Genomic DNA, 23,599 nt, shown 5'->3' with positions numbered 1-23,599 from the left:
GTGTGAATTTATTTCCCAAAATTCACAGAAACATCAATTGATTAATTAAACACGCAGCAACAGCAAAAGTAACAAACAATAAATGGCACACAGAATACAGAATTTGGAAAATCAAAAAAAGAAAGAAGCATTGGGATTACTTTTAACCCACTAACCCATCAATTAATTAATTTCAATTTTGCTATATATAGATATTGTTTATTTTAACTATAATTACAGGAATTTACATGCTAAGAGGGGGAATACGGGAAGAGTCGTGAAATGGTGCTATCATTTGGGCGGCAGTTTGCCCATCATTCGGAGTTGCTGCATCTGCTGGGCTTGCAGCAATTGTTGCTGGCTTGGTGACATACCACCTGGTGGCATGCCCGGCCCCATCATGCCGGGCCGTGGTCCACCCTGTGGCATAATGGGTCCACCAGGTATCTGCATAATCGACGGCGAGGGACGACTATGGCCACCCTGCTGGATGTCGGACAGGCAGGCTTTCCATTCTTCCAGGCGATTGTAGTGCTTCTGGAGCAGAGCATCTTTGCGCTGGATCTCGTGGTGTAAATCCTGATTCTCGTCCTTGATAAGCATATGCGGTTTGAGAGTGGACACCAGGAAGCGTTTCTGCAAGAAAAATGCTTCCATTCGTCGGGCAACATCGATGAATCGATTTGTGGACTTCTGTACTTCTAGATCGATTTCCTCTTTATTGGTACCTGAATTCGGTTCCTGTTTGGTGAGCGCCAGAAGGCAGGTTTGAAATGCCTCCTCAAAGTCATCCATTAGGTTTCCACTGCCGGCTTCGTTGCTGGACATGATTTAATTAATTTATGGAGAAGTACAACAACAAAATGGAAAGAAACAATGAAACAGTGTGACCGTTTGAGGACAACAACCGAACACCGAGTTGCCATAGTCCGAAAACACGCCAAATTTAAAGCTAAGTGAATAGGGTAAAATGCCAACACTACGCACACTTGTTATTTAATTTTAAACATCTGTGCAGCATGTCCGGGATGCGAGTGTGGCTTCTACGTCAATTGCACACATCCGGATGTCTTAATGGACGACGTGCCCCAAGACGAGCTAATCCTGGCTTGGCCTATCAACTGGAACAGTTGCAAGAGCAGCAGCAGCACCAACAACAAAAGCAAGGAACGCTCGCCAATAAAGCTCGAGAGGATTTCGCCGAACTGGAATCGGATTTTATGAATGTCCATAACACTCAGCGCCAGCATGAGTTGCAATTGCAACAACAACGCGATCGTGTGCGCCAGTTTATGATAAAGCATAAATATTTTCGTGATGCCAAATTACCCAATCTTCTGTTGCATGCGGAAAAAGAGCAAATGCGTCTTCTCCACGAACGTGACCCAGATGAATGGACCATTGAGCGTTTGGCGGAAAGTTTTCCCGCCACCCCAGATGTAGTGGAAAAGGTATTGCGTGCCAAATGGCGACCAAGAAGTTTGCAAAGGATTCGAACCCACGACGAGAGTGTTATAAGGAATTGGCAACAGTTGAGATCTGGAGAACATACCGATATGAATATACCTCCCACCCTATTCGAGCATTTGCAAAAGTTTGCCGAACGACGTCCCAAAGATTTAAAGCAATTCCAGTTAGATGATTGGCCAACGCGCATGCAAATGCCCGATCCTCAGGTGCGGGAATTTCGTCAACTCTTAGGTAGTGGTTCGGAGATGAAGCGAACTTCACAGCAGTTGGAGGCAGGAAAATCTCGATCCAGTCCACCGTCAGCAAACTCTTCTCCTGATGAAGAGGAAACATATTTGCTGGGTAAAGTAGAAAATAAACGCAAAATGCGCCTACAAGATCTCAAGAAACTGCAATTGGTTCCCTCCAATGCAAGTCCACAAGAGAATCCACCTCTTGCTAACCCTCAAGGCACTGGCATTTTGCCCAGTTTCACGCAGAAGTTCGAAAGCAGCGAAATTGTCATTAGCCAGGCGGATCAGAGACGTTACGAAATGACAAGAGTGAAGGATCGCATCGCTATACCAAAGAAATTACAGAGACCAGGAGCCACCTATCGTGTTGACGATGCCTACTACGATGATGATGGAGAGTTTCTCTATCGTGTACCAGGCATGACTCAGGGCGGAGGAGGCAAAAGGTAACTAGCTAAACAAATTATATATTTTTAATCGGAATAAAGATTCTTCTTTCATTTACACAAAGTGAGTAGGTGACTTAATGCTTAAAGGCGGCTGCAATTAGATCGCTGCCCGCCATTAGATTATCCGTGCCCACAGTTATGGTAGCTCCCGTCAGTTTGGCAACCAAATCACAGGCTGCAATCTCCGCGTAATTGGCTCCGCCTACAATGAATACAAAAATCTTTCTCTGTGTTAACGGGAATTGATCCTGATCCGTGGCACTTGTCTTGAGATGTGCTGCATATGTTTTGGGCGTAAATGAGGTGTCATTGTGAAGATGTAACTGAAACCCCTCAATCATGGATAACTTGGTGGCTACCTCATCAGCATTTTGGGTTTTTAATAAAATCGAACACAATTGGGCCACCAAAGGGATGTATGTGCCATTAAAGACGAAGCTGGGACACGATTGCTGTGCCGCAGAGGACGTCGCATTAGAAGAGCGGGCTGATGCTCCACCGCTTGGACTACCCTCTGTTGGATTATCAGCAAAAGATGTCAAAAGACGCAAACGATTGGCATTCGCCTGGAATTCGGTTTGTTGGAATTTAGGCAATGGCAATTGTGACAAAAGTTTCGTCGATGCCGCCTTCTTTTCGGCGAGCAATTGCGGCAAGAGACCCGCTCTGGCCAAGCGCTGAAACACTGGCAATTCCCGATGACCAAACATATTGCAATAGTTGCGCCCAAATGTCTGTAGCTCCTCGGGACTAATGCCAGCACATAGATACAAAAGGCACAATAATCGGAGAGTATTATAACGTTGTCCATCGGTGGTTAGCAACTCATCGATTTCGGTTAGCAAACGTTTTCGTGACACATTATTCAGTATATCCTCTTCGAGGGTCTGCAATCTACGGAAATTTCCCAACATTTGAATGACCACCTCACTGGCATTTAAATGCCTTAAAACTTTGGCTTTCAGCTCCGTCAACTTTGGCAATTTACGGGCTACATAATCATGCATTTCATCCAGCTGCATGTCGTTTAGTTTCTGCAGTTCCAGGCCCAATGCCTTCACTTGTCCTCGGATTAGGCTGCTAACCTGTGCGAAATGCTTATAACGATTATCGCCATATATTTCATCACTGTCGGAATTGAGTTTAATGGAACTGCCTTGAGATGTAGCAGCACCCTTGCGCTCTTCCTTTTCATCACGTCTCTGTCCCTGCAGCAGGGAAATTCGTTGAGTGCTGATTTTATTATGCGATTTATCAATCGTAATCTCTCCTGCCCGCTGGTGGAACACCTCGAGCAAGAGACCAGCATAGATGGCCGGAGTCAGCAAACTTGATGGATAATCTTTATCTCTGTCCAATATTAACCATGCTCCATAATCCATTGAGGACGGATGCCGGCTAGCAGTTCCCAATAATTTCAGCATTTCCAATAACCGTTCCGAGTGTGAGCCGTAACTCAAAATCATAGATGGTTGGCCACAGAACATTTGCAATAGCCGCAGACTTTGGGCTACGGCTGGCAGAGATGAGGAATTTCCATGCAGGTACAAACACTCGTAGAGATTCGGCAATCCCAGACTGAGCACTCCCTCATCCAGATAGATGAAATCCCAATTATAGTGATGCAATTGAACGAGACCCCAAAGGCCATTTTGTTCAAGCAGCGTTTGAAAGTAGGTAAAACAGCTGGGCACACAAATGATGTGATACATCTTCATGGCCAGATCGGGTGTCTGCTGATCTGCCTCCGTTAGAGTTTGCATCTGCTTCATTAACGTTTGAAATGTGCCCAACTGACTGCGAATCATATAGATGTGAACGTGATCTCCTTGACGGGGTAATATCTGTTTGGCATCATGTTTGTAGATCCTCTGGATCCCCTTTAGCCTGCCCAAGAAATAGAGAGGGATTCATTATAATGTTAGCCGAATCAGTTGTACTTACTTTAGCCAGGAGGCGGAACAAACATGTTCCAGGGATTTTATTAGCGGAGGCTCGAGTATCAGGTCTTTCCGGCCGGGTATTGAGCATAATATCGCCTGCAACTACAAATAAAAGTGCACATTTCGTATTAAAATAGAATTAGTATTAAAATATAGTCCATTTACTTTCTCCTGGGCGACCAATTGAAATCCTTGTAATTTCTTGTCCAATTCCATCAAGTTGGCAAAAGTTCACTACGAAACTATCGATATGTATTAGGTGCGTTCGTCAAAAAGCACAAGCTGTGATTTTTCTTAATGAAATTGTTTAAGACTCTTGAGTTTGAGGGTTTAAAAATATTGTCGCTTTTTGATATATGCACATTGCATTGTCGAGTTATAAGAATACAATATTATTTGTCCATCGTGGGTGACTCTCGCCTATCATTTAAAATCAAAAGAAGACTGATGAAAAATTAACAATAAATAGAAAAAATTAACAAAAAGTTTAACAAAAAGAGAAAAAAATGAATACACAGTTGGTCAATAATATCTTCGCCTTTGTCCAATATTTTACTTCATGGTACAAGTAAGCTGCTATGAAACAATTTGTAAATGTTTTCTATATTTTCTGTTTCAATTTAATAAATATATGTATTTAAGAAATTTGCAGTTTAGTTGGTTGAAAAAAATGATGTTAAAATAACTTTGTTTTGACTACAAAGTCCAAAATAACAGATGTCCGAAAATATTATTGCCATACTGTGATAGTGAGAAATCGGGTAGGAAATACAGGTTCCAAGTTCAAAATAGTGGTTTTAGCTCGGAGTTGGCATCAATTGTTCGCCGTTGGCATCAATTGTTGCATGTGGTTTAAAGCGAATACTCATTTTTTTAAACGGCTCGGGCGAATTCAGCCATGTGGTTGTTGTTGCCGAGCGAATTGAATTAAACTGCGGCGAAGTGTCTTCGGGTGTTTTGATGTGGCTTCGGGCGGTTCGTTGTTGTTGTTTTTTCGACGTTTTTTTTTTTTTTTTTTAGTGCTGTTTTTATTTTTGATGTGAGCGGATGTGTTGCGGATTTTCGTTTGTGTGCGGGAAATTTGTAAGCGCGTCTCTCGTTCGTAATTTTGTAAAATTGATTGTGTTTATTTAAGGGTAACGCGAAATAAGTTTAGTAATAATGGTTTTGGCATCAGTGGAGCAACAATAATAATATCGAAATCGACAAATGAAAAGATAAACGGCGCTAAAAAGCAAGGCGAATGATAGAAACAGGCCAACACAAAACAAAAACAAACGCCCGGAAAGGTAGTGCACAGCAACAAAAACCAAATAAAAATCTAAAATCTGAAGAAAAAGTTGACGAAAACCAAAATAAAATTGTTTTATGTGGAAATCAAATAAATAGAAAATTAAGAAATCGAAAAAGAAAGATGATTTTTCTGCCGTCGACGACAAGAGTGTGATTTGTTTTCACCGCCAGTGTATTCTCCATGTGTGTGCGTGTGTTTTTGAGTTGTCTTCCACCTTCTGTCTGTGCGTGTGTGTGTGTGTAGATAAGCAGGCAAGCATGTGTTTGTGATTTTAATGTTGTTGTTGCATTGCCCGTTTTGCAAAATAACGAAACCAATTTAAAAAAAGTCAAACAAAAATCATTCAGAATTCCAGCATAAACAAATGGCAAATGCAATTTGCAGTTAAAAGTTAACCCCCAGGTAAGTTTCAATAAGTGCGAGTGAATCAGTGTTATATGTTCATATGTATGTAGATGTTAAAATTAGCAACAAAAATTTTGCGTATTGCGGTCGCCCCCGAAATAAATAAAAATTTTTAGCTACATACACACACATACACACACACGTACACAACTACATATAAAATGACTTGAGTGAGAGCTCAATGTTGCTGTTGTTACTGTTGTTGTTATTGCTGTAGCTGCAGCTTGTTGCATGCAACGGCAATGCACGTTTTCTTTTGCATTTTTTGTTTTATGTTTTGCTGCCTCTTTCTCTTCTTCTGTTTCTTGTTGCATTTTTTGTTTTGTCACTTATTACACTGTACAACAGACGATTTTTCGAGCCCCAATTAGGCACAACGTTTGTTATTCTTATTCTTATTGTTATTAAATATTTCAACTCATGTCTCTTAAATTTTAAATATTTTATGGGTAAAGAATCTTCCATGACTCCTTTTTTAACCCACAAAATATGAAAGTCATAATAAAAAAAAAAACTGCTAATGAATGATAATTTGTTAATATTTAATATAATTAATATTTTAAATATTTGGTTGTTTATTTAAAGGTTCCTGGTTCTAAAATTCCATAAACTATTGTATTTTTATTGTCAATTTTGATTAAGAGTGATTTTTCAATTACTTCTAAAGGGTTTTTAGATGGACAAAAAACTTGAAAAACTTATGTTAGTTAAAAAATTGTGTGTAACTTAATGAAATATTATTAGGATGTTGTGAACGGTCAATAAGATTATTTTTTCTGCCAGACTAACCCAAAAAAACTCTTAAAAAATAAAAGATAAAATCCTTGAACCTAAAATATCCCATTTCTATTAGACGATTCGAGTAAATTCGATTTGCCATTATCTAAAAGAGTCAATGACTTGAATACTGTTGTATAGTGTTATTTTATACTTATATACATATATTGCTTATCCGCTCTCTTTGTTTCTCTTTTTCTATCTATCTCGCTCCATCTGTTTGCGTTTGTTTGTTATACCGGTTTCTGCTCACAATATTGTTGTTGTTGCTGCTGCACAGGTAGTTGGTTCTTCTATATGTATGTATGTATGTATAGTTTACCTTAGATTTCTTTTCTTTGCGCTTCTGTGATTAGATTCCTTCTCTTTACTTAATTATGCTTTATTTGTTTTATCTCATCGTTGTTGTTGTTGTTGGTCTTGTGGTTCTTATTTAAGCGACCTTCCATCTTCTTCGTCTTCATCTTAAGATTTCTCACATAGAAACCAGATTCTACTTTTTGTTTCTACCTAAAACAATATTTTAATACCACGTATGTACATATGTATACTTGCAAAAGGTATATTAATATATACATACATAGATATATGGCTAAAATAATTCAGAGATTTCCGGTTCAATTAGCCAAAAGAGGTTCCTTTTTTCTTTCCGTCGGAGAAATTAGCTCAAAGGCGACACAAATCAATTGAAAATACATACATATGTACATACACATCTTGTGTTACTTTTAAAACATCAATAACACATATTTCTAGAACTCTTCTAGATAACCTTATCGAACCTATGTAAATAATTGAGTTCTAAATCCATATTAGAACTTTCTTTCACAAGTTTGCATAAATTGCACATTTTGCAACTGTTTACTTATTAAAAAAACTTAATTTTTTAAGTTTATAATTGTTTAATTTCATCTCTTTAACTAAGCAGCTCGCATTTTACATATTAAATATTAAATATTTTATATATTGAAGAGATATGTATGTACCTTCTACCATTTAGTTAAATGAGTATAATAAATTTTACTAAATTATAATATAATTAATTATTTATTGTAATATTAAAACACGGTATTTCAAACTCGAATACTTATTTTTTATGTCACTTTAATTCGTTGCTCTTTGGTTTCTGCGTATTTCACTAAAATTTATTATTTTTTTTTGCTTCTTCTATTTAATTTGTTGTTTTAAAGATTCTTATGTGTTGGTTTGGCTTTTTGTTGTCAAGGCAGTTTAATTTGAAAGAATTAAATAAATATAAAAAAAAAATAAATGATGGCAAAGCCTTCTAATTTATGTCAAAATTTTAGAAAGGTTTGGAATGACAAATTCCAATAAAAGAAGTTTGTTTATTCTAAGTAGGCAGTAGAAAGGAAAGGTTCGAAGAATTGATTAATTTGCTATTGGTTTATTGATTTGTAAATCAATTTATATATTGCGATTCTTGAAAGATTTTGTCTTGAAAGCAAAGTAAACAGTTAAAGATAGAGGATATCCTCTGATGTTAATATAAATTTTGGTCAAGATGTGGCTTAATCATTTAAAAGACCTAGCTTAACCATTTGAAATCGAATTTAGGTTTCACTTATCTTTAAATACTTCATTTCGATTTTTAAATAGATAAATTGACTTTTAGTTTAAATTTACTTTAAATGTTTTTCTTTGCCTTATAAATAAATTCTTTAAAATCCTTACACTTATAGCTATTGTTTATTTTAATTAGGCTTTGTTTATTTATTAATTGGTTCACGCGCCTAAAGAATTCAATTGACTCTCATTACAATAATTATATAATAATAAACAATCTTTTGTGGGTTGCAAATTGTATGTCAAAAAAAAAAAAAACAACTTTTTATTTTTGTTTGCCTTCATAAAGCTATACAAATAAAAAACAGGCACGTAAAAAGTAAATGAAATCTAGATAACAAAGTACGACCATATATCTATAGTACAATCTGGAACTATCTTTTATTTGCCAAGTAAAGAATTGATAAAAACAAAATTGTTTACCCTTCAGACTGATTTGCAAGAAGAACGACATGTGCAAATACATACATATATAGAATTCTGAATTCAAATTGCATTTCGGATAACCTTCAACTCTGTTTAAACTCATACCCATAAATGATATCAATTAATATCGCAACGCTGCATGGAAGTAAAGTGATGAATGCGGATAAGTAGATGATGGGGAAACGAATGATGATGGAAGAGAAGGATGCGGTGAGGGTGAGGGTGAGGATGAGGTTGAGGTTGAGCAGGAGCAATTGCAGACCCCCAACTGACATCATCATCATCCTCATCAACATCATGAGCTAAGCAGCTTGTTTTCTCAATAAGTTCTTCCATCTAATACGTTCCATGCTAATTTATTGACATTTAAATAAATAAACAAAAAAAAAATTGTAGAAAAAAAGAATAAATATACATAACGTGCAATTTTTTTTGTGAAAATGTTTCGGCAACCTTTTTCTTTCTCTTTCGTTTTCTTTCATTCTGCCCGATATGCCACTTTGATTGTAGGCGTGTGAAATTCTCGTTTGTTTGAGGTCTGTGTTATTTTATAAACTTTTATTTTTGGGCATCATCTCTGCCTCTGTCTCTCCCTCTGCCTCTGCCTCTCTCTCTCTCTCTTTCTCTCTACACCCATCAAATTCAATTAGCAAATGTATTTTTGTATAAAAGTTTTGTAAATATTTGCTGAATTTCTTTACGCCAAACTAAAAGTATACAAAAAATGTTCACAATTTAAACACATTTTTTGTTAGTTCCCAATATCGAACTGATTTCATCTGAATCTATATTGATGGAATAATGGTTTGAAACTTTTCGTTGTAAACTATTGAAAGTGGTTTGTTTAATATTAAATTGTTTAAATTAAAACTGTCAAATGTGAAAGAAAAATTGAATTGGTTTTTGAAGTTAACTTCGAATCGATTGATATAATTCTATTTTTCTCAATTCTCACAAATATGACTACTGGACAGTTCAGAATTAAAAATCTGTGTAACATTTAAGAATAAAGAACATTTCTTTTGTTTATATGTTTCAGTTAAACTATTCTACTAAAAATATCAATTATAAGTCGAAAACATTTTGTGCAGTGTAATTAAAGTTTGCCATGACCAAACTTTAGGTCAAATATATATCAATTTAGGGTTTATAGATATAAAATTCAGGGAACTTTATCATTTATAGAATTTTTTTTGTATTTTCCGTAAGTTTACCAAACAAATTACTTAAAAATTTTATCATATTTATAATACATACATATGTATGTACATTCTGCACTCTTTATGTCCATTTCAATTATTACGTATACGCCATTTTACCTACCCAAATACGAATGGGCTTATTTTTTGCCCTCTCTTCATTTGGGTTAATCGAATTTTCATATCAAAGCAACATTTCCCTGTTGGCCCTATAAAGCTGCACACACATATATGATTAATTACTTTTGACATGGTAAACCCTCAACAAAACTTGCCACAAAAACATGCACACACACACACAATCACTTTGATAAGTTAACAAGTTGCGGATACAATTTTCCATGTTCGTTTGCAGTATCTGAGATATTTCTTTGATACTTTTTCTGGTTTTTCAGTTCTGCTCTGTTTCTAATTGAAAATACAACGATGAAGAGTTAGTCTTTGGGCCTTTTTCTCTCTGTCTATCTCTTCCTGCCCAACTCTTTCTCTATTTCTGTGGCAATCTTTTGTGTTTGGGGTTTATTGGCTATGGATTGGTGCAGCAAACGACCTGCAACACTTGCAACAACTGAAGCACACACAGAATGTGACTGAGTTTCATAAACCATAAATGTGCTTGCCTCTGCCATTTTTTCCTCTACTTTTCCGTCGTTGTTATTTATTTTTTTTCCGGGTCAAGGTTGACAGAGCGCAGCGAAATGCTTTTATTTATATAAAATAGTTTTTCCCCCTTCCCACCTCTGCACTCATATGTCTTGGCATTTTAAGCCAGTTGCCAAAAAAAAAGAATATACATATATAGAAAGTAAGCTACAAAGTAAAGTAAAGTAGGAAAGCAAAAGAAGCAAATATTAACTATGACATTTATGACACACTTTCTTGTACAAAACGTCTCTCTGGCGGAGCCAAAAACTAGCAACTAAAGTTTCCTCAAAAACTGTAAGAACAATTTATTGTCACGTGCCCAAAAGTACATCAACTAAACACATAGACAAACATAAATATATATATATTAAGGTGGTTCATGTATCCTAGATCCTTGCCTATAAAAAGGCTCCAAGAAAGAACTTTTGCCTTTAATGTAAGTGTTTTTAAAAAATATTATAAAGTAAATTGACGACAATTTTAATTTCCAATTTGTCTTTAGTTAGTCTAAGATATTATTTTGGTTGTTCAAATACCTGAAGCACCCTTTTATATATTGTACATATATAGAGTTTGAAACTTTGGCAAGAAAAATAATACAACAATATTATCAACTTTTTGGCAGTTAGAAAAACAAGACGAAAAATATATGTAAGAAGAAAATAAAACAAGTAACTGAACAGGACTTGTTCACCCATCAAAGCAAATGCCATAAATTTTGGTGATTTCACATAAATTTTCGTTGTATTCTCCAACATTTTCCGAACAACCAAACCCCCCTAGCTCCTACCACCCACTACCGCCCGCAGGATCCCTAGCCCTTTCCATGTTACGCATATTTCAGACTCAATCCATTGTTCATATTTGCATATGAAATCATGTGTTAAAATGCACAGAAGAAGCTTTCACAAAATTTTGTCTATGTGTGTGCAACATTTTGTTGCAAACATTTTCGATTTGATGACATTGCAAGGCAAGGTGCTGAAAGTGAAAATTTTCCCTGCCCTTGTTGTTGGGGTTGCTGCCGATTGGCAAACATACAAATAGTTTTTTGATTTTATGCTTCAACGAAATTGTTTGCATATTTCTCCATAAATACATAAATCAAACAGTTATTTTTTTTTATTCTTGGCCAAATGTCAAACTTTTTGTCATTGTTGGCTTTTGTGCAATTTCCAAGAAATGCTTTTAAGCAGGACATCTATGATAGATAGTTTGCCATCAAAAAGTCAGCAGGTTTTTATTTTTCATAAATTCTACGCATAGAAAGGGCTAAAAATGTGGTCTAAATTAATGAATGTGTTGAAGGGAAGGCAAGAAAGGGTGAAGAAGTAAGGGCCAGAACGCTGTTGATTCTTTGAATTTCCTATCAGAGTAAGATTTAGTTCTCTAATTTGAGCCCAACAGGGACTTGTAATTCTTAGAGTATAAGACTCAACTCTAATTTTATAAAGGTTTTGATCATCGTCTAAAAAAAAACTTGATTGGAAACTATTTCCCCTAACCTAGCCTTTGCTTATGAATTCTCAATCAAATTAAAACTGTAAGCTAATTTAATGGTAAATTTTGTTTATGCAAAACAGTCTGTGCCATTTAATTTAACCAGTTTGGAAATGGTTGATGATTTAGCTTGGTCTTTCGTATCGTTTTTAACCTGTGTCTAAGGCTTTTGTTTCCTTTTCCCCCGTCCATCAGTTCACTTCTCGGTCTCTCAGTAAGCCAAAACACGCACGCGACGACATTCACAAAAGAAACTCAAGTTCGGTTTAAAGGGAGGGATTTTGTTCACATCTCTCTGTCAGAGTTGAGGTCGTGAAATTACGTTTCTCTGGTTGTTTCTTTCTCCCATTTCGTAGCAATCTAAACTTTGTGCCCTCCGATTTCTCACCTTTTTTTTCGAGCAATTTTAAAGACAGCGGTGACGGCGTTGGCGGCGGCGGCGGCGTCGACGGCATCGTCTTCCTTTCCTTAACCTGAGAACGTGACATGAATGGCAAATACCGCCGTATTGAGATGCCTCTTTTCATTGTTTGGTTAACACAAAAAAAAAAGAGAAGGAAAACGAAAGAAAAACGGAACCAACTAGCACCAACTAGTTAAGTTAGCTGTTAGAAAGTGCCCACATATCTAACAGTCTTTGAGGGAATACTCTTTGCCCATTGCACTTTGACTCAGCGAATTTCTTTTGTCTCATCTTCTTTCTGCCCCTGCGTTGTTGCAAGGAAAGTTGCGCCTCGCTTGGTGTTTGATTTGTGCAGAGATGAAGTGGTGGGGGGCGAACTGTTAATCCAAATTACCGGATATTGCAGATTTTGCGCTTCTTACGCTCCAATTGATGTGTGGAGCTCTGATGAGCTTTCCTTTCGTCTTTTTTCTTGCTGTTGTGTTTCTGTTTTCGTTTGAAGTTGAACTTTAACTACTCAGAGTAGCCCAAGGGTGCTACAGGGGAGAATGATTACCGGATGTAACATATTATTGATTATTTTCAAGTAAGGGTTTCCACATAATGGTCTATAACTCGGGATGTTTTAAATTTGAACATCACAAACTTGATAGCATTCGAGGGGTCTTGAAATTGAATTGATAAGCGATCGCTGGAATTGCTAAGAATGCATTAGGTGAATCTTCTATTTGACGCATGGTAACAATTGCTTATTTATATATTTACACGTTTATTTGCGCTTGTCTTTTCTTATTATTGGACACGTGCCAAAACATTTACTACGCCCCAGGCTGGGAGAGTCTCAGGCAGTCCAGTCCCCTAGTCAGTCAGTCCCAGTCCCAGTGCCAGTGCCAGTCATTCAGTCAGTCATACGTCACATCCCATGCCATATGTAATAATAATATTATTCTCTTTTTCTTTGCTCCTCTCTTAGTTTGTTTTGTAAATAAAGAGAGACAATCCAGAGGAGATTTCTCCGTTTTCTCAGTATTTTTGGAGCAAAATATGTGTGAGTCATTACATTTCTAGTGAAACGATGGCAATGAGTTAACTCTGATGTCGTCCATGAAGCATGATGAGAATGCAAAATGGTTTTCGCTTTTGGTTAATTAGGAATTTTCAAATGACAACGCATAGAATGTTAAAAATGTAATAAATTAATGTTAATCGCATAATAAAAATGTAAATACTAATCGACAAAAGCAAAAAAAAACATTGAAGCGTAAGTTAATGATGTCAAAGGGCATATTAAAGAAAGACCTTAGCTAAATGAGAGCAATAATATTAGGGCTAAAGAAAGAAAATAGAATCTCAAATCTAAAAAAAGTATGAGAAGTACGGGTTTCCCAATCCCTTTTGCCAACAAAAGCTGCAATTAGGCATCGAAAAGTAATTTTAAATTTAAGCAAAACTTTTAAGAAAGTTGGCCAAATGTTTCTTTTTGGGCCTCCAAGTAAATGAGAAATAATTTCACTGAAAACAGCTGTAAAATAGTTTAAAATATAAATGACTAGAAGGACTACACACACACACACACACACACAAACACAATCCCAAACATACTCACTAACACATGCAACAAATACAATTATCTTGACTTTAATTTATAAATGACTTGAATATTTCATTATGCCTGTTCCCATTTAGCATATTGCAACTATTTTTAACACACTGGCACACACACACTCACACACGCAGTGGGGCACAACTATTTGTCTTGTTCATCAACTCGCACTTCATCTCACTCATAGAAAAGTAAAATTTTACAATTTTTGAGGTACTTTAAAATGGAAATGCATCATTTCAGGTTTATTACTTTACTTTGAAGCTTACGATTCATCAATTGGGCAACATAAAAAAAACACACACACACCACATACACTCATACACTCACACTCGGACAAAAAGCAAATGAAATGCCGATGTATGTACTTCAGTACAAAAACCAACAACAATAAATAAATAGAAATCAAAGTTCAACAACTGAGAAGTGGTTTTTCAATAATATTGCAAAATGCCAAACGACGAGGGTGAATAAAAACAACAAAACATAAAAACAAAAAACGAAACTGATTGTAAATGTTACTGGAAAAACTACAACTACGAGAATAAATGTGTATAAGTAAACAAAAAATGAGAAAAACAGAAACTAGAGAGAAGGTGCCTGAACTAAGAACAATGTCATGCAATCAACTTTAGGCCAAGAGCAGTCAACCAACAAAAGCAACAAGAACTATTCCAGCAATCAGAAAACTAAAGCCATCGAACTAGGAGGTGGGGGGACCTAAAACACCAAACAATTTCAGGGTTAACCGATTTTGGAGATACCCTTGGCATAAAAAACTCCGCAAAGATGAAATATCTAATGAATGAAATGGTTTTAGATAAAAGTCATTAGATAAACCACTTCAAAAGCTACTAATTGTATGACTTAATGAGAAATTTCTTTACTTTTACTTGGCAAAGCATACCCTGTTTAGTTATATGAGCACAGGGTGTGCTCCTACATACACATGTACATACATAAGTACATAAAACAAAAAACAGAAATGAAGAAAAGAAAAACAATAATGAAAATTTTTGTTGAGTGCTTTTTCTGTTTCTTACTTTTGCTTTTTTCTTGTTGTTGTATATTTTTTATGTTTTGGCGTTTGCAAGGTAGAAGAATTTATAGTTCTTCTTTGTCTTCCTCTTTCTTTTTGGCTGTCTCACACACACACACACACATTGTTACTTCTTTGCAGATAGAAGCCCCCCGCTATCATATTTTCGACATATTGCCAAAGATTAATGCGGCTCTATCTGGTTTCCCAGTTGTTGTCGGGCTATTCAAGGTTTCGACAAGTGCTTAAGCTCAATAATATCGATGTGTCGATTGAGTTCAAGTTTTACCAGTGGTTTTCATTGAGCTATTTAGTTGGCAAAGTTTCAGTTTCAGTTCAGGGTTAAGCAGCATGCAGAATATTTTATACAACTTCAAGTGCTATTTTTCTATGCCTTCTTAAATAATTTGCGCATGGAACAAGGGCAATCAATATTGATTTCCTATTTATTGGCGTATATGTATGTGTAAAGAATGTTTAAACTTTTTGTGCACTTTATTTTTCTGCATTACCATAGTTTATTTTAAACTACAAGCAACTCTAACGCCAACGCGGAAGCCTGTCTGGGTGCAGCCTTTTTGTTGTAGTTGTAGTTGACAAGCCCTTATGTCACTTTATTGGACCTTCCTCTCTTACATGATACATACACTTGCTAGTGATGTACATTCATTTGGGCAAATTGTTTGCAATGTACTTTTTGTGTGACTACTAAAGACTCACTGCAATTACCTTTTCATTTAAAAAGCTGACTTAATGCAAGAACAGTTGACTAAATCCCTTTTGTAAATAGTAGGACAAACTGATTCACAATCATTAATAAATGGCATGAAAAGTTTTAAAGTTTGACCATAAAACATTATTTTCATTAATCCCGATGGATGGTCAAGGTGGTCCGAATCCCTTTTAGAGTTTATTTAATCTCCAAGTCTTTTTCATAAACTAAAAAAAGAGAGGTTTGGGGGAGAGGTTTTGGAGAGGTTTTAAGGGTTTGGGGAAATTCTCATTCTTATCTCTTTGTTGCACCAATTAAATGAAGTTTCTTGTGATTATTGTTGTTGTTGTTGTTGGTCGTGCTTTACAAAATTGCGTTTTGCGAGATAATGCTGGTTGGTTGGTTAGTTGTTTGAGTTTGAATTTGAGTTGTTGCTCGCCAGCTAATTGAAGTGTCATTAATTTGTATGCATCAACATAATTACACATAATTATAAATAAAAGCCAACAGAAGCATTTTAGGTTCTCTACTAAAAAGATTGGCCATCGTTTTTTGTTTTTTGATGATTGTTGTGGTGTGATATGTTGTTGAAACCGCTTTGTGTGTGTTTGGATTTTTTTCTGCCTTTTTTTTTGGCGGTTTAAAGTTACCAAATTCTTTGTGAGATTGACTGACTGACTGACCCGCTCTGTTGACCCCTCACACCCAACTTAATTTCTATACCAAAATGTTTCGTTTTCCATCTGAATGTGTGTGTGTGTGTGTATGTTGCGCGTCAGTGATTTATGTCTGTATGTAGAAACCGACATATGGTATTATGTGTACATGAATGCACTGAGAGAATAATTGGCATTAATTATTTGATTTTATATGGTTTTCTTAACAATAGAATCCCTATTTGGTTTAGGGAAAAACTGCAAGCTCAAGTCTAGTGAAGAAATGACAATAATAAATTTTGGGAAACTAATTAAAAGGATATCAAAATTTCTCAAAGTGTACATACATACATCGGGCGTACTGTCTCTGTCTATTTTTCCTACGGCTCTCTCTGTTTTTCTTTCTGGTCCACGTGCTTTTGTAAAATAAACCTCAAAACTGATTTTAATCGCACACGGTTCAACATTTATTATTATTATTTTTTTTGGTTTGGAATAAATAAACATAATTTGGTTTGCTGAACTTCCTGTCTGTGGTGGGAGAGATAGAGGGAGAACGAGATACTTAGGGGTAAAGAGCAGGAAAATAATCAAATTCATTGATTATTTTGGTCATGAACTTTACTTAAATGAATTTTTCTTTGTTTTTCTTTTTAATAACCAATTTTTGGATTTTTCCTATCTCTCTAATTTAGACGCTCGAAAAAATTGCTTCTTCTGTGACCCCGGATTACTTAATACAACTAACATTGGCCAAAAAAAACCTCCCACTCTTGGCCGACTCCTCGCCTATTCCACTGTTTTATCTTGTGCCATCTCGAACTTAGTATAAGTCACGTACAAAATTCAAAAAACGCAACATAAATTGATTTTTGTGGCAAAGCTGCCAAGCAAATAATCAAATCAGAATCACCCAACCAGCCATCCATCCTCTGACCAAACTCTTTTAACCCACACACACACACACACCATTCCTCTTCCGCTGTTTGTATATGTATATATTTTGTATCGAACTACTACGTCTACGGCGCCAGGCTAAAAAGGCTAACTGAAAAACAAAAATCAATCTTAGCCATCAGTGGAAGAACGCCCCAAAAATTGCAGTCATTAGTTTTTGTTTCTTGGCAAAAATTGGTTTGCCTATCTCTTTCTCACTCTCTTTTCGCTCTCTTTGTCTTTTGATGAGTCGCATCAATCAGCAGACAGGCAGCCGACCATTCCGAGACAGACAGACAGACAGAGAGACAAGCATAAGCATTGTCTGAACTTGAAATCGACTTTTAAACAGTCAAGAAATACTCAACCGACCGAGCAACCAGCTCAGAAGTGAACTAAACCCGCAACATAAAAGCCTAATGATCAGCGCCAGCGATTGAGTTACATGCCATCGAATCTCTGTTGATCTGTGTGCGAGTCCCTTTCCGCCGACCGATTCCATTCGACTCTGCTTCATTCCACTCCCTGCTTCTCTGTCAATCTGTTGGGTGCTGCTATTGTTCCTACCTCTCAACAGTTAATCACGAACTCTCTGGCCAAAAGAATGCGCTGCGGATTAAGGCGCACTGGGGAAAGAAACCTGTTTGCCAAAGCGGCGCCCGACTTGAAGTTGTGTCGATTGTCGATTGTTTGTGCTACCATCAAGACACACACATACATTCCTACACACACACACAAGCCGCACACACTTTTTTTTCTCCCGTAGAGGAAGTCCAGAAGATATAAATTGAAAGAGAAGTAGGGATTATGTCACTGATGATAAAATTGGTAACATTCGACGTTTATTGACTGATGAAAAAAGCTAGAAAACTATCCCAAATATTAGGCATGGACTCAAGTATACCCATATATTATCCTACTGACTGAAAGTCTAATAAATTTCTGCTCCTTTTTCCTTCCTTGTTTTCCTTTAATTTCAGTAACTTTAGTTTGGTATTTGCTTTGTAGATTTTAATGCATACTTTTTCACTTGCATTTTGGCATTCCATCATACTGTTGTTTCAGTTAAGTAACTTAATAGTTTATATATCTTATTAATTTGTGTATTTTGTTTAAGGGCATTTAAAATTCTGCATTCTTTAGTTAACTCTCGCTACATATAGACTCGTCTTTTGCTTGCCTTTTTCTTCCCTTTCCCGCTTTCCCCTGTAAATCAAGTTTTTGCAGTGCTTTTTTCTTCGGTTTTGTTGTTTTTGTTGGAGCTGCTCCGTTTGGAAATGTTTGTTATTTTCCGAGACTTGGCGCAACTCGTTTATGGTCTTGGCCAAGTTGTAAAAACCAGGGCAGGGGCCAGAAAGAGGAGGGACAGAGGAATTGCTACTACAACTCCTTTTTGGCTTTTTGGCATATTTGCTGTTGTTATTGTTGTTGTTGGCGTCGGCGGCAACAAGCAAAACGTGCTGGCCAAAATATGCAACTGCAACAGAGCGAAGGAGAATGAAGTCCAAGTTCCTTGGGGCACATCGTCATCATGGTCGTCGGCATCTTCTTCGTTGTCCTCGTCCTCGTTGTCGTCGTCATCGTCGTCATTCCGTCTAGCTTGGGTTTTGACTTTGTTAGTTTTTGGGGTCCCGACTCTCGCTCTGGCTATCTGCCAATTGTTGTGGCAAATTAACAGCCAAAAGATGCAGATGCGTTGCAAGTTTCGCTCTCTGTCTCTCCCTCTGTCTGTTGGCAAAACATATTTTAATATGCCTTTGTGTGTGGCTTGTATGCTAAACTCCTGCTGATCCTTTTGTGTCCTGGTTTAATTTGCTTTGCCATAGTCTCATGTTATCTTCATTAAGCCATTGCCTTTATACATGAAAACCAATATTTTAGCTAAATTACATATATACGCTACACGATAAGAAGGAGCAATGGCAGCAGCTGCAACTAATTAGTTGATTGTGTTCCTCAATGTTTCTTTTTCCAAGAAAGTCAAGGAACGTCAACCAGTTCTCTTTTGGGTTTTATCATACACAAATTTGCTCTCGACTGGCTTTATAATGAATTTATTTTCCAACTTCTCTTCTCTTTACTTGCAGGTAAGCTTTTGGCTCACGATTTGGCTTCTTCTTCTTCCTCTTACCACTTAACTGGGTAAATATTTTAGTTTTGTTCTTCTAACTCAAGTGTTTTTATAGGCAAATTCTAAGAAGGCAAAAGAAACTTTATGTTGGTTTTGGCAGTGTTTCCCTTTCTTTGCATCCTTTTGACCAAGCGAGTAGTTTGTTTATGTTTCGGTAATGGAAAAAGATGTTGCAATTTACTCGTAATGTTGTCCAAGAACCCTCCAACCATGACCACGAGAACGACCACGATGCTTGATAACGAAAGATTCCCATTTCAAGTGGTTTAGTTTAGGCCTTAAGGGTTATTCTTGTTAAGTTGGATTAGGATTACAATAATTGAATTGCATTTGATTAGACAAAAGAGGCGTAAGAAAATACTTAAGTACATGAATGGGTCTAGTATTAACATACCACAAACTAATTGTCAGTCTGTATTTTGGAGTGATTTGAATTCCTTATGGGAAGCAAATTATTACTTGGTTAAAAGGATTATGTAAGTTTAAATGGATAAAGGAGTTCCCTTGTTGTAAGGTTTCCCCCACTTTTGGTTTATCAAATATCTTTATAAAACTCCCATCTGTTCTTGATAGTAAGTTGCATTTACAGCTTATTGCATTGTCTCCAACTCGGTTTTGGTGAGTCGATGTCATCATTGTCTTCATCATCAACATTATCATCACCATCAACTGAAACAACCAAAATGTCAGCAAGTTTTTCAATCGAAAAGCTTCTTCAGTCTCTTTTATTTCGCCTTGCCCTAGCCATTCAACTCGCTTTTTATATCTATATTATAGATGTATATATGTAGTATATATATCCATATATGTTCATATCTACAAGTATATAGATAGCAACATACGTTTTATAGGTTAACTGTTTTTGGGCTTCCACTTTGGCTTTGGCTGACTTCACCTTTTTACACTCGATCGAGTTACTACAAGCCATGAAAAATAAAAAACGAAAAAACCGAGAAAAACAAACCACAATAAGTCGTTCGTAAGTCAGTTCGCTCATTCTCCAAGTGGCGAAACAATAAATATGAAACAAGCTTGGCTTTTGTTATTGCTGTTGTTGTTTCTCTAGCAATAAAACAATAAAATATTGTTTTATCTCACATAGCAAATCAATACGAAAAATAGTGGACAGAGAATACGCCATGGAAGTGGCCTGAACAAGTAGAAGAAAAACAAGCAGGCGCAGAACAAGAGGGTAAAAAAACTAAATGCCAGACATTGGCAAGCCCAAAGTGAATGGCAATCGCTTCATTGGCTCGCATTGTTTGGTTTCTCTTCATCATATCCTCATCATCATCATGGCCATCATCATCATGAACGAGGTACAATTATTGTGCTGGCTGTAAAAGTTTTGCAATTAAAATGCCATTGAGGTGTTTGTTGGCCAGCTTTAATGAGCTAATCTCATCCAGGTCTGACCTACTACTTCTAGACCGACAGATGGGCAGCAAATAGTCTTTTGATTGGCCTTTGAGATTTGCTGTTTAGGATTAACGATAGCGGAATTAATTTTATGATCGATGTTTGAATAAAAGCTTACTCAAAAATCAATATATAACACTCTAGAGTTGTAAAAGCGAATGAAAACATGTGGCACTTGAATGCTGATTGTGAGTAGATTGTTGAGAAAAAAACTCTTTGACAATTGTCAATTGAGGAAAAAAGAAACATTTTACTTGTAAGACTAAGTGCTTTATCGATCATCAAGTTGGCAAGAACATTTCTTTTCGATTGAATCAGCATTAATACTCTCAATTTAGTCTGTTACCATGCCAACTTGCATACATATCTCTTACATTCATTGCATATTTCTGATCTGATTTCCATATTATAAAAAAAGCTTGCGGTCGAAATTAGAGATCCTATATACCCACTAAATTTACTTTTACGATTACGATAAATATTTAAAGATCTAAAACGAAGTTTATCTATTAGTATTATTGAAAATCAGACGATAGCATGACCTTGTATAAATTTAAATTCTTATTTGATTTCCAGTTTTAATTAACGTCTTGAGGTGATAATTGAAGTGATTTCTTAATTGCATACAAACGTACATAAGTTGCAGTTGTGCGTTAATTTTATTTGCATATTTATACATATGTATATGTAAATGGAATATCTCTCGCATTGTCGCACATGTCGCGTTGAGGGGGGGTCATGAATGAATGAAAATGTCAGCAATGATGCACAACATCAATAAAAGTAGATTTTATATATAGGTTATCTACATACATATATGCGCACTGCTCAACATGCTAACCACCATGAACCCAGCAGCAGCAATACGACACTTGCTCCATTTCCCATTTCCCATTGCCATTTCCATTTTCGTTTTCACTTCCATTTCCATAGTTCTCTGGGTTCTCCGTGTTCTCTCTCAGTTTTGTCGTCGACTTGGCGGCTGTGGCGGCAACTCGTCGGCTCGGCGACTCTTCAGCGTGTGTGTGTGTGTGTGCCAGTGTGTGAAAAATGTAACAATAATTGAAATTTAATAGCCACGACGACAGCCGCCAACCAAACCACCGGCAACAGCAGCAACGACGACGACGACGACGAAGGCGACGACAGCAGCAACAGCAACAGCAACAGCAGCAATTGTTGCAATGCGACGCGTTGCCGTTGGGCTCCAAAAACCGCAGAATTTTCCTTCTGCTGATGCATAAATGCATGCTCAAGAGACAAAAAGGGAGAGCCACAGAGAAAGATAGATAGATAGAGAGAGAAACAGAGAGGGAGAGCGAAAAAAATCTCATTCACTTTTACTATTATATTCATAGGCAAACAAGTTGAGACTGTAGTAAGAAGGAGTGCATCTTATTAAACTTAATTTAGTCGACTTTTCCATACCTTCTGTCGCTCAACCTCACCATATACATTTAGAGTACATGTGATGGGTATAGAAAAGTCTATAATGTGTTGCTGATGCCGTTGGCGGCTCATAAAAAGGAGCTGAAAATAAAAGTGGGTCAAAAACTGTAAATGATATTTGTTCTACTTGGTTTAAGATGTTGTTGGACATGCATACTCCACCTCCTTCTTGCTCCCTGACTCTAGAGTGAGTGTGTGTGTGTGATGGCTCCTATTTCCCTTTAAGCCTTTATATGAATGTTGGCCATGCATTTGTGCAAAAAAAAAGCGATTCGTCTTGCTCAAAAGAGTTGAGTTCTTACTACTGCATAATAATTATGCATCGTCATCATTCCAAGCTTTGAAACCATTAACATATATGGTTTAAAATATTTTGCTTTCCCCCCCTTTGTGCCCTTTTCTTCTCACCTATATTGTCGTCATCGCCATACAGTGGGCAAATACCAATGTAAACGCAAAACGTGTTAAACTTAACACGAGTGACCAAATCTCACACTTGATTTGTGCTGCTAAAATGAAATGATGCCATTGAACCTTTTGGTGCCGAGATGTATTTACTTATTTACCGGTTATAGGAAGCGTCTCGGCCATCATAAAGTCACTTGATCGGTCTTCTGCCGACAGTAGCAATTAGCATATGCCAGTTAAGTGATCGAGAATAACCAGAAAACAAAAGAAAATCCATAAAAGTAACAAAATTAAGTGTCTGGCAGGGACTTCACACATACATACATACCAAATTATATCCATTACTTACAGGGGTTAAGAAAAAAACAAAGTCATTAATTGTAAGAACTTTTTGCCATGAATAACTGATAATATCTTACCCAAAAATACAATTAATATTATTTTTTTTGTTTGCAATCATTTTATTTTATATCAAAGTTAACTAATTCTTAAATAATTTATGAAGTTTTAATTAGACTATTTGGTTGCCTCTGCGAATTGATGTTTCTCCAAATGAAGTTGTCACTTTGAATAGATCTTTGTTAACCAAATTCTGAATGGTTGCCGCAAATTGTTTTCGGTCACAACGCTTCTTGTATCTATTTGATGAGCAATAAGAAAATTATTAAAAATAACGATAAAAATGTATTAAAAATTGTTATTAAAAATTTCTTAAAGTACTTTGACCTGCCCAATAGTTTAGATTTATGTATAAATTACAAGACAAGTTTTTAGTGTCCAATTATTATGTATGAATTGAATATTTCCCATTTAAATGACTTCCTCTTTCTCTATCGCTCTCTCTTAGTTTCCTTCCCTTTCCCAATACATGTATGTATGTATGCATATGATTGTCTGGCTCTTTTCTAAATTGAGCTTGAGCTAAAATTTGCCAGCTCA

General features: G+C 36.4%; 4 protein-coding genes across 5 annotated transcripts in view; 2 read left to right on the top strand and 2 right to left on the bottom strand.

Annotated features, from left to right (window-relative positions):
- Window positions 1–176: 176 nt before the first annotated feature.
- Window positions 177–858, bottom strand: MED28 (mediator complex subunit 28). 2 transcript variants are annotated; one of them, XM_068301589.1, is made up of 2 exons: window positions 708–837; window positions 177–629 (listed from the first exon to the last, which is right to left on the bottom strand). In XM_068301589.1, exons 1-2 carry the CDS (start codon window positions 805–807, stop codon window positions 271–273), a joined length of 459 nt encoding a protein of 152 aa, XP_068157690.1. In that variant the 5' UTR covers window positions 808–837; the 3' UTR covers window positions 177–270. The 2 variants fall into 2 exon arrangements, with proteins under 2 accessions (XP_068157690.1, XP_068157689.1); XM_068301588.1 differs by having other exon boundaries at window positions 177–858.
- LOC137585699 (uncharacterized) lies at window positions 225–2,192 on the top strand. The gene has a single exon (XM_068301586.1). It carries the CDS (start codon window positions 999–1,001, stop codon window positions 2,130–2,132), a length of 1,134 nt encoding a protein of 377 aa, XP_068157687.1. The 5' UTR covers window positions 225–998; the 3' UTR covers window positions 2,133–2,192.
- Window positions 2,134–4,761, bottom strand: Vps33B (vacuolar protein sorting 33B). The gene is made up of 3 exons (XM_068301585.1): window positions 4,240–4,761; window positions 4,076–4,176; window positions 2,134–4,018 (listed from the first exon to the last, which is right to left on the bottom strand). Exons 1-3 carry the CDS (start codon window positions 4,288–4,290, stop codon window positions 2,206–2,208), a joined length of 1,965 nt encoding a protein of 654 aa, XP_068157686.1. The 5' UTR covers window positions 4,291–4,761; the 3' UTR covers window positions 2,134–2,205.
- A 308-nt stretch (window positions 4,762–5,069) lies between these two features.
- Fur1 (Furin 1) overlaps window positions 5,070–23,599 on the top strand; it is a 134,490-nt gene continuing 115,960 nt past the window's right edge. Inside the window, 1 exon segment of the mRNA XM_068301578.1 lies at window positions 5,070–5,770. The gene's annotated coding sequence lies outside the window, so the exon portion shown is untranslated.

The sequence above is a fragment of the Drosophila tropicalis genome, unplaced genomic scaffold (assembly GCF_018151085.1).
Source record: "Drosophila tropicalis isolate 14030-0801.00 unplaced genomic scaffold, ASM1815108v1 contig_878, whole genome shotgun sequence".
NCBI lineage: Eukaryota > Metazoa > Arthropoda > Insecta > Diptera > Drosophilidae > Drosophila > Drosophila tropicalis.
Note: the sequence above shows the minus strand (reverse complement) of the source record. Positions and strands in the feature narration are given on the sequence as shown.

Bases quoted from the DNA above. Each gene is read 5' to 3' on its own strand.
- LOC137585699 (XM_068301586.1), top strand. From the start codon at position 999: ATGTCCGGGATGCGAGTGTGGCTTCTACGTCAATTGCACACATCCGGA.
- Vps33B (XM_068301585.1), bottom strand. From the start codon at position 4,290: ATGGAATTGGACAAGAAATTACAAGGATTTCAATTGGTCGCCCAGGAG. The intron at 4,177-4,239 runs GTAAATGGACTA...TTTTATTTGTAG, and splicing joins AATTGGTCGCCCAGGAGAAA to TTGCAGGCGATATTATGCTC. The intron at 4,019-4,075 runs GTAAGTACAACT...TTTCTTGGGCAG, and splicing joins TGTTCCGCCTCCTGGCTAAA to GCTAAAGGGGATCCAGAGGA.
- MED28 (XM_068301588.1), bottom strand. From the start codon at position 807: ATGTCCAGCAACGAAGCCGGCAGTGGAAACCTAATGGATGACTTTGAG.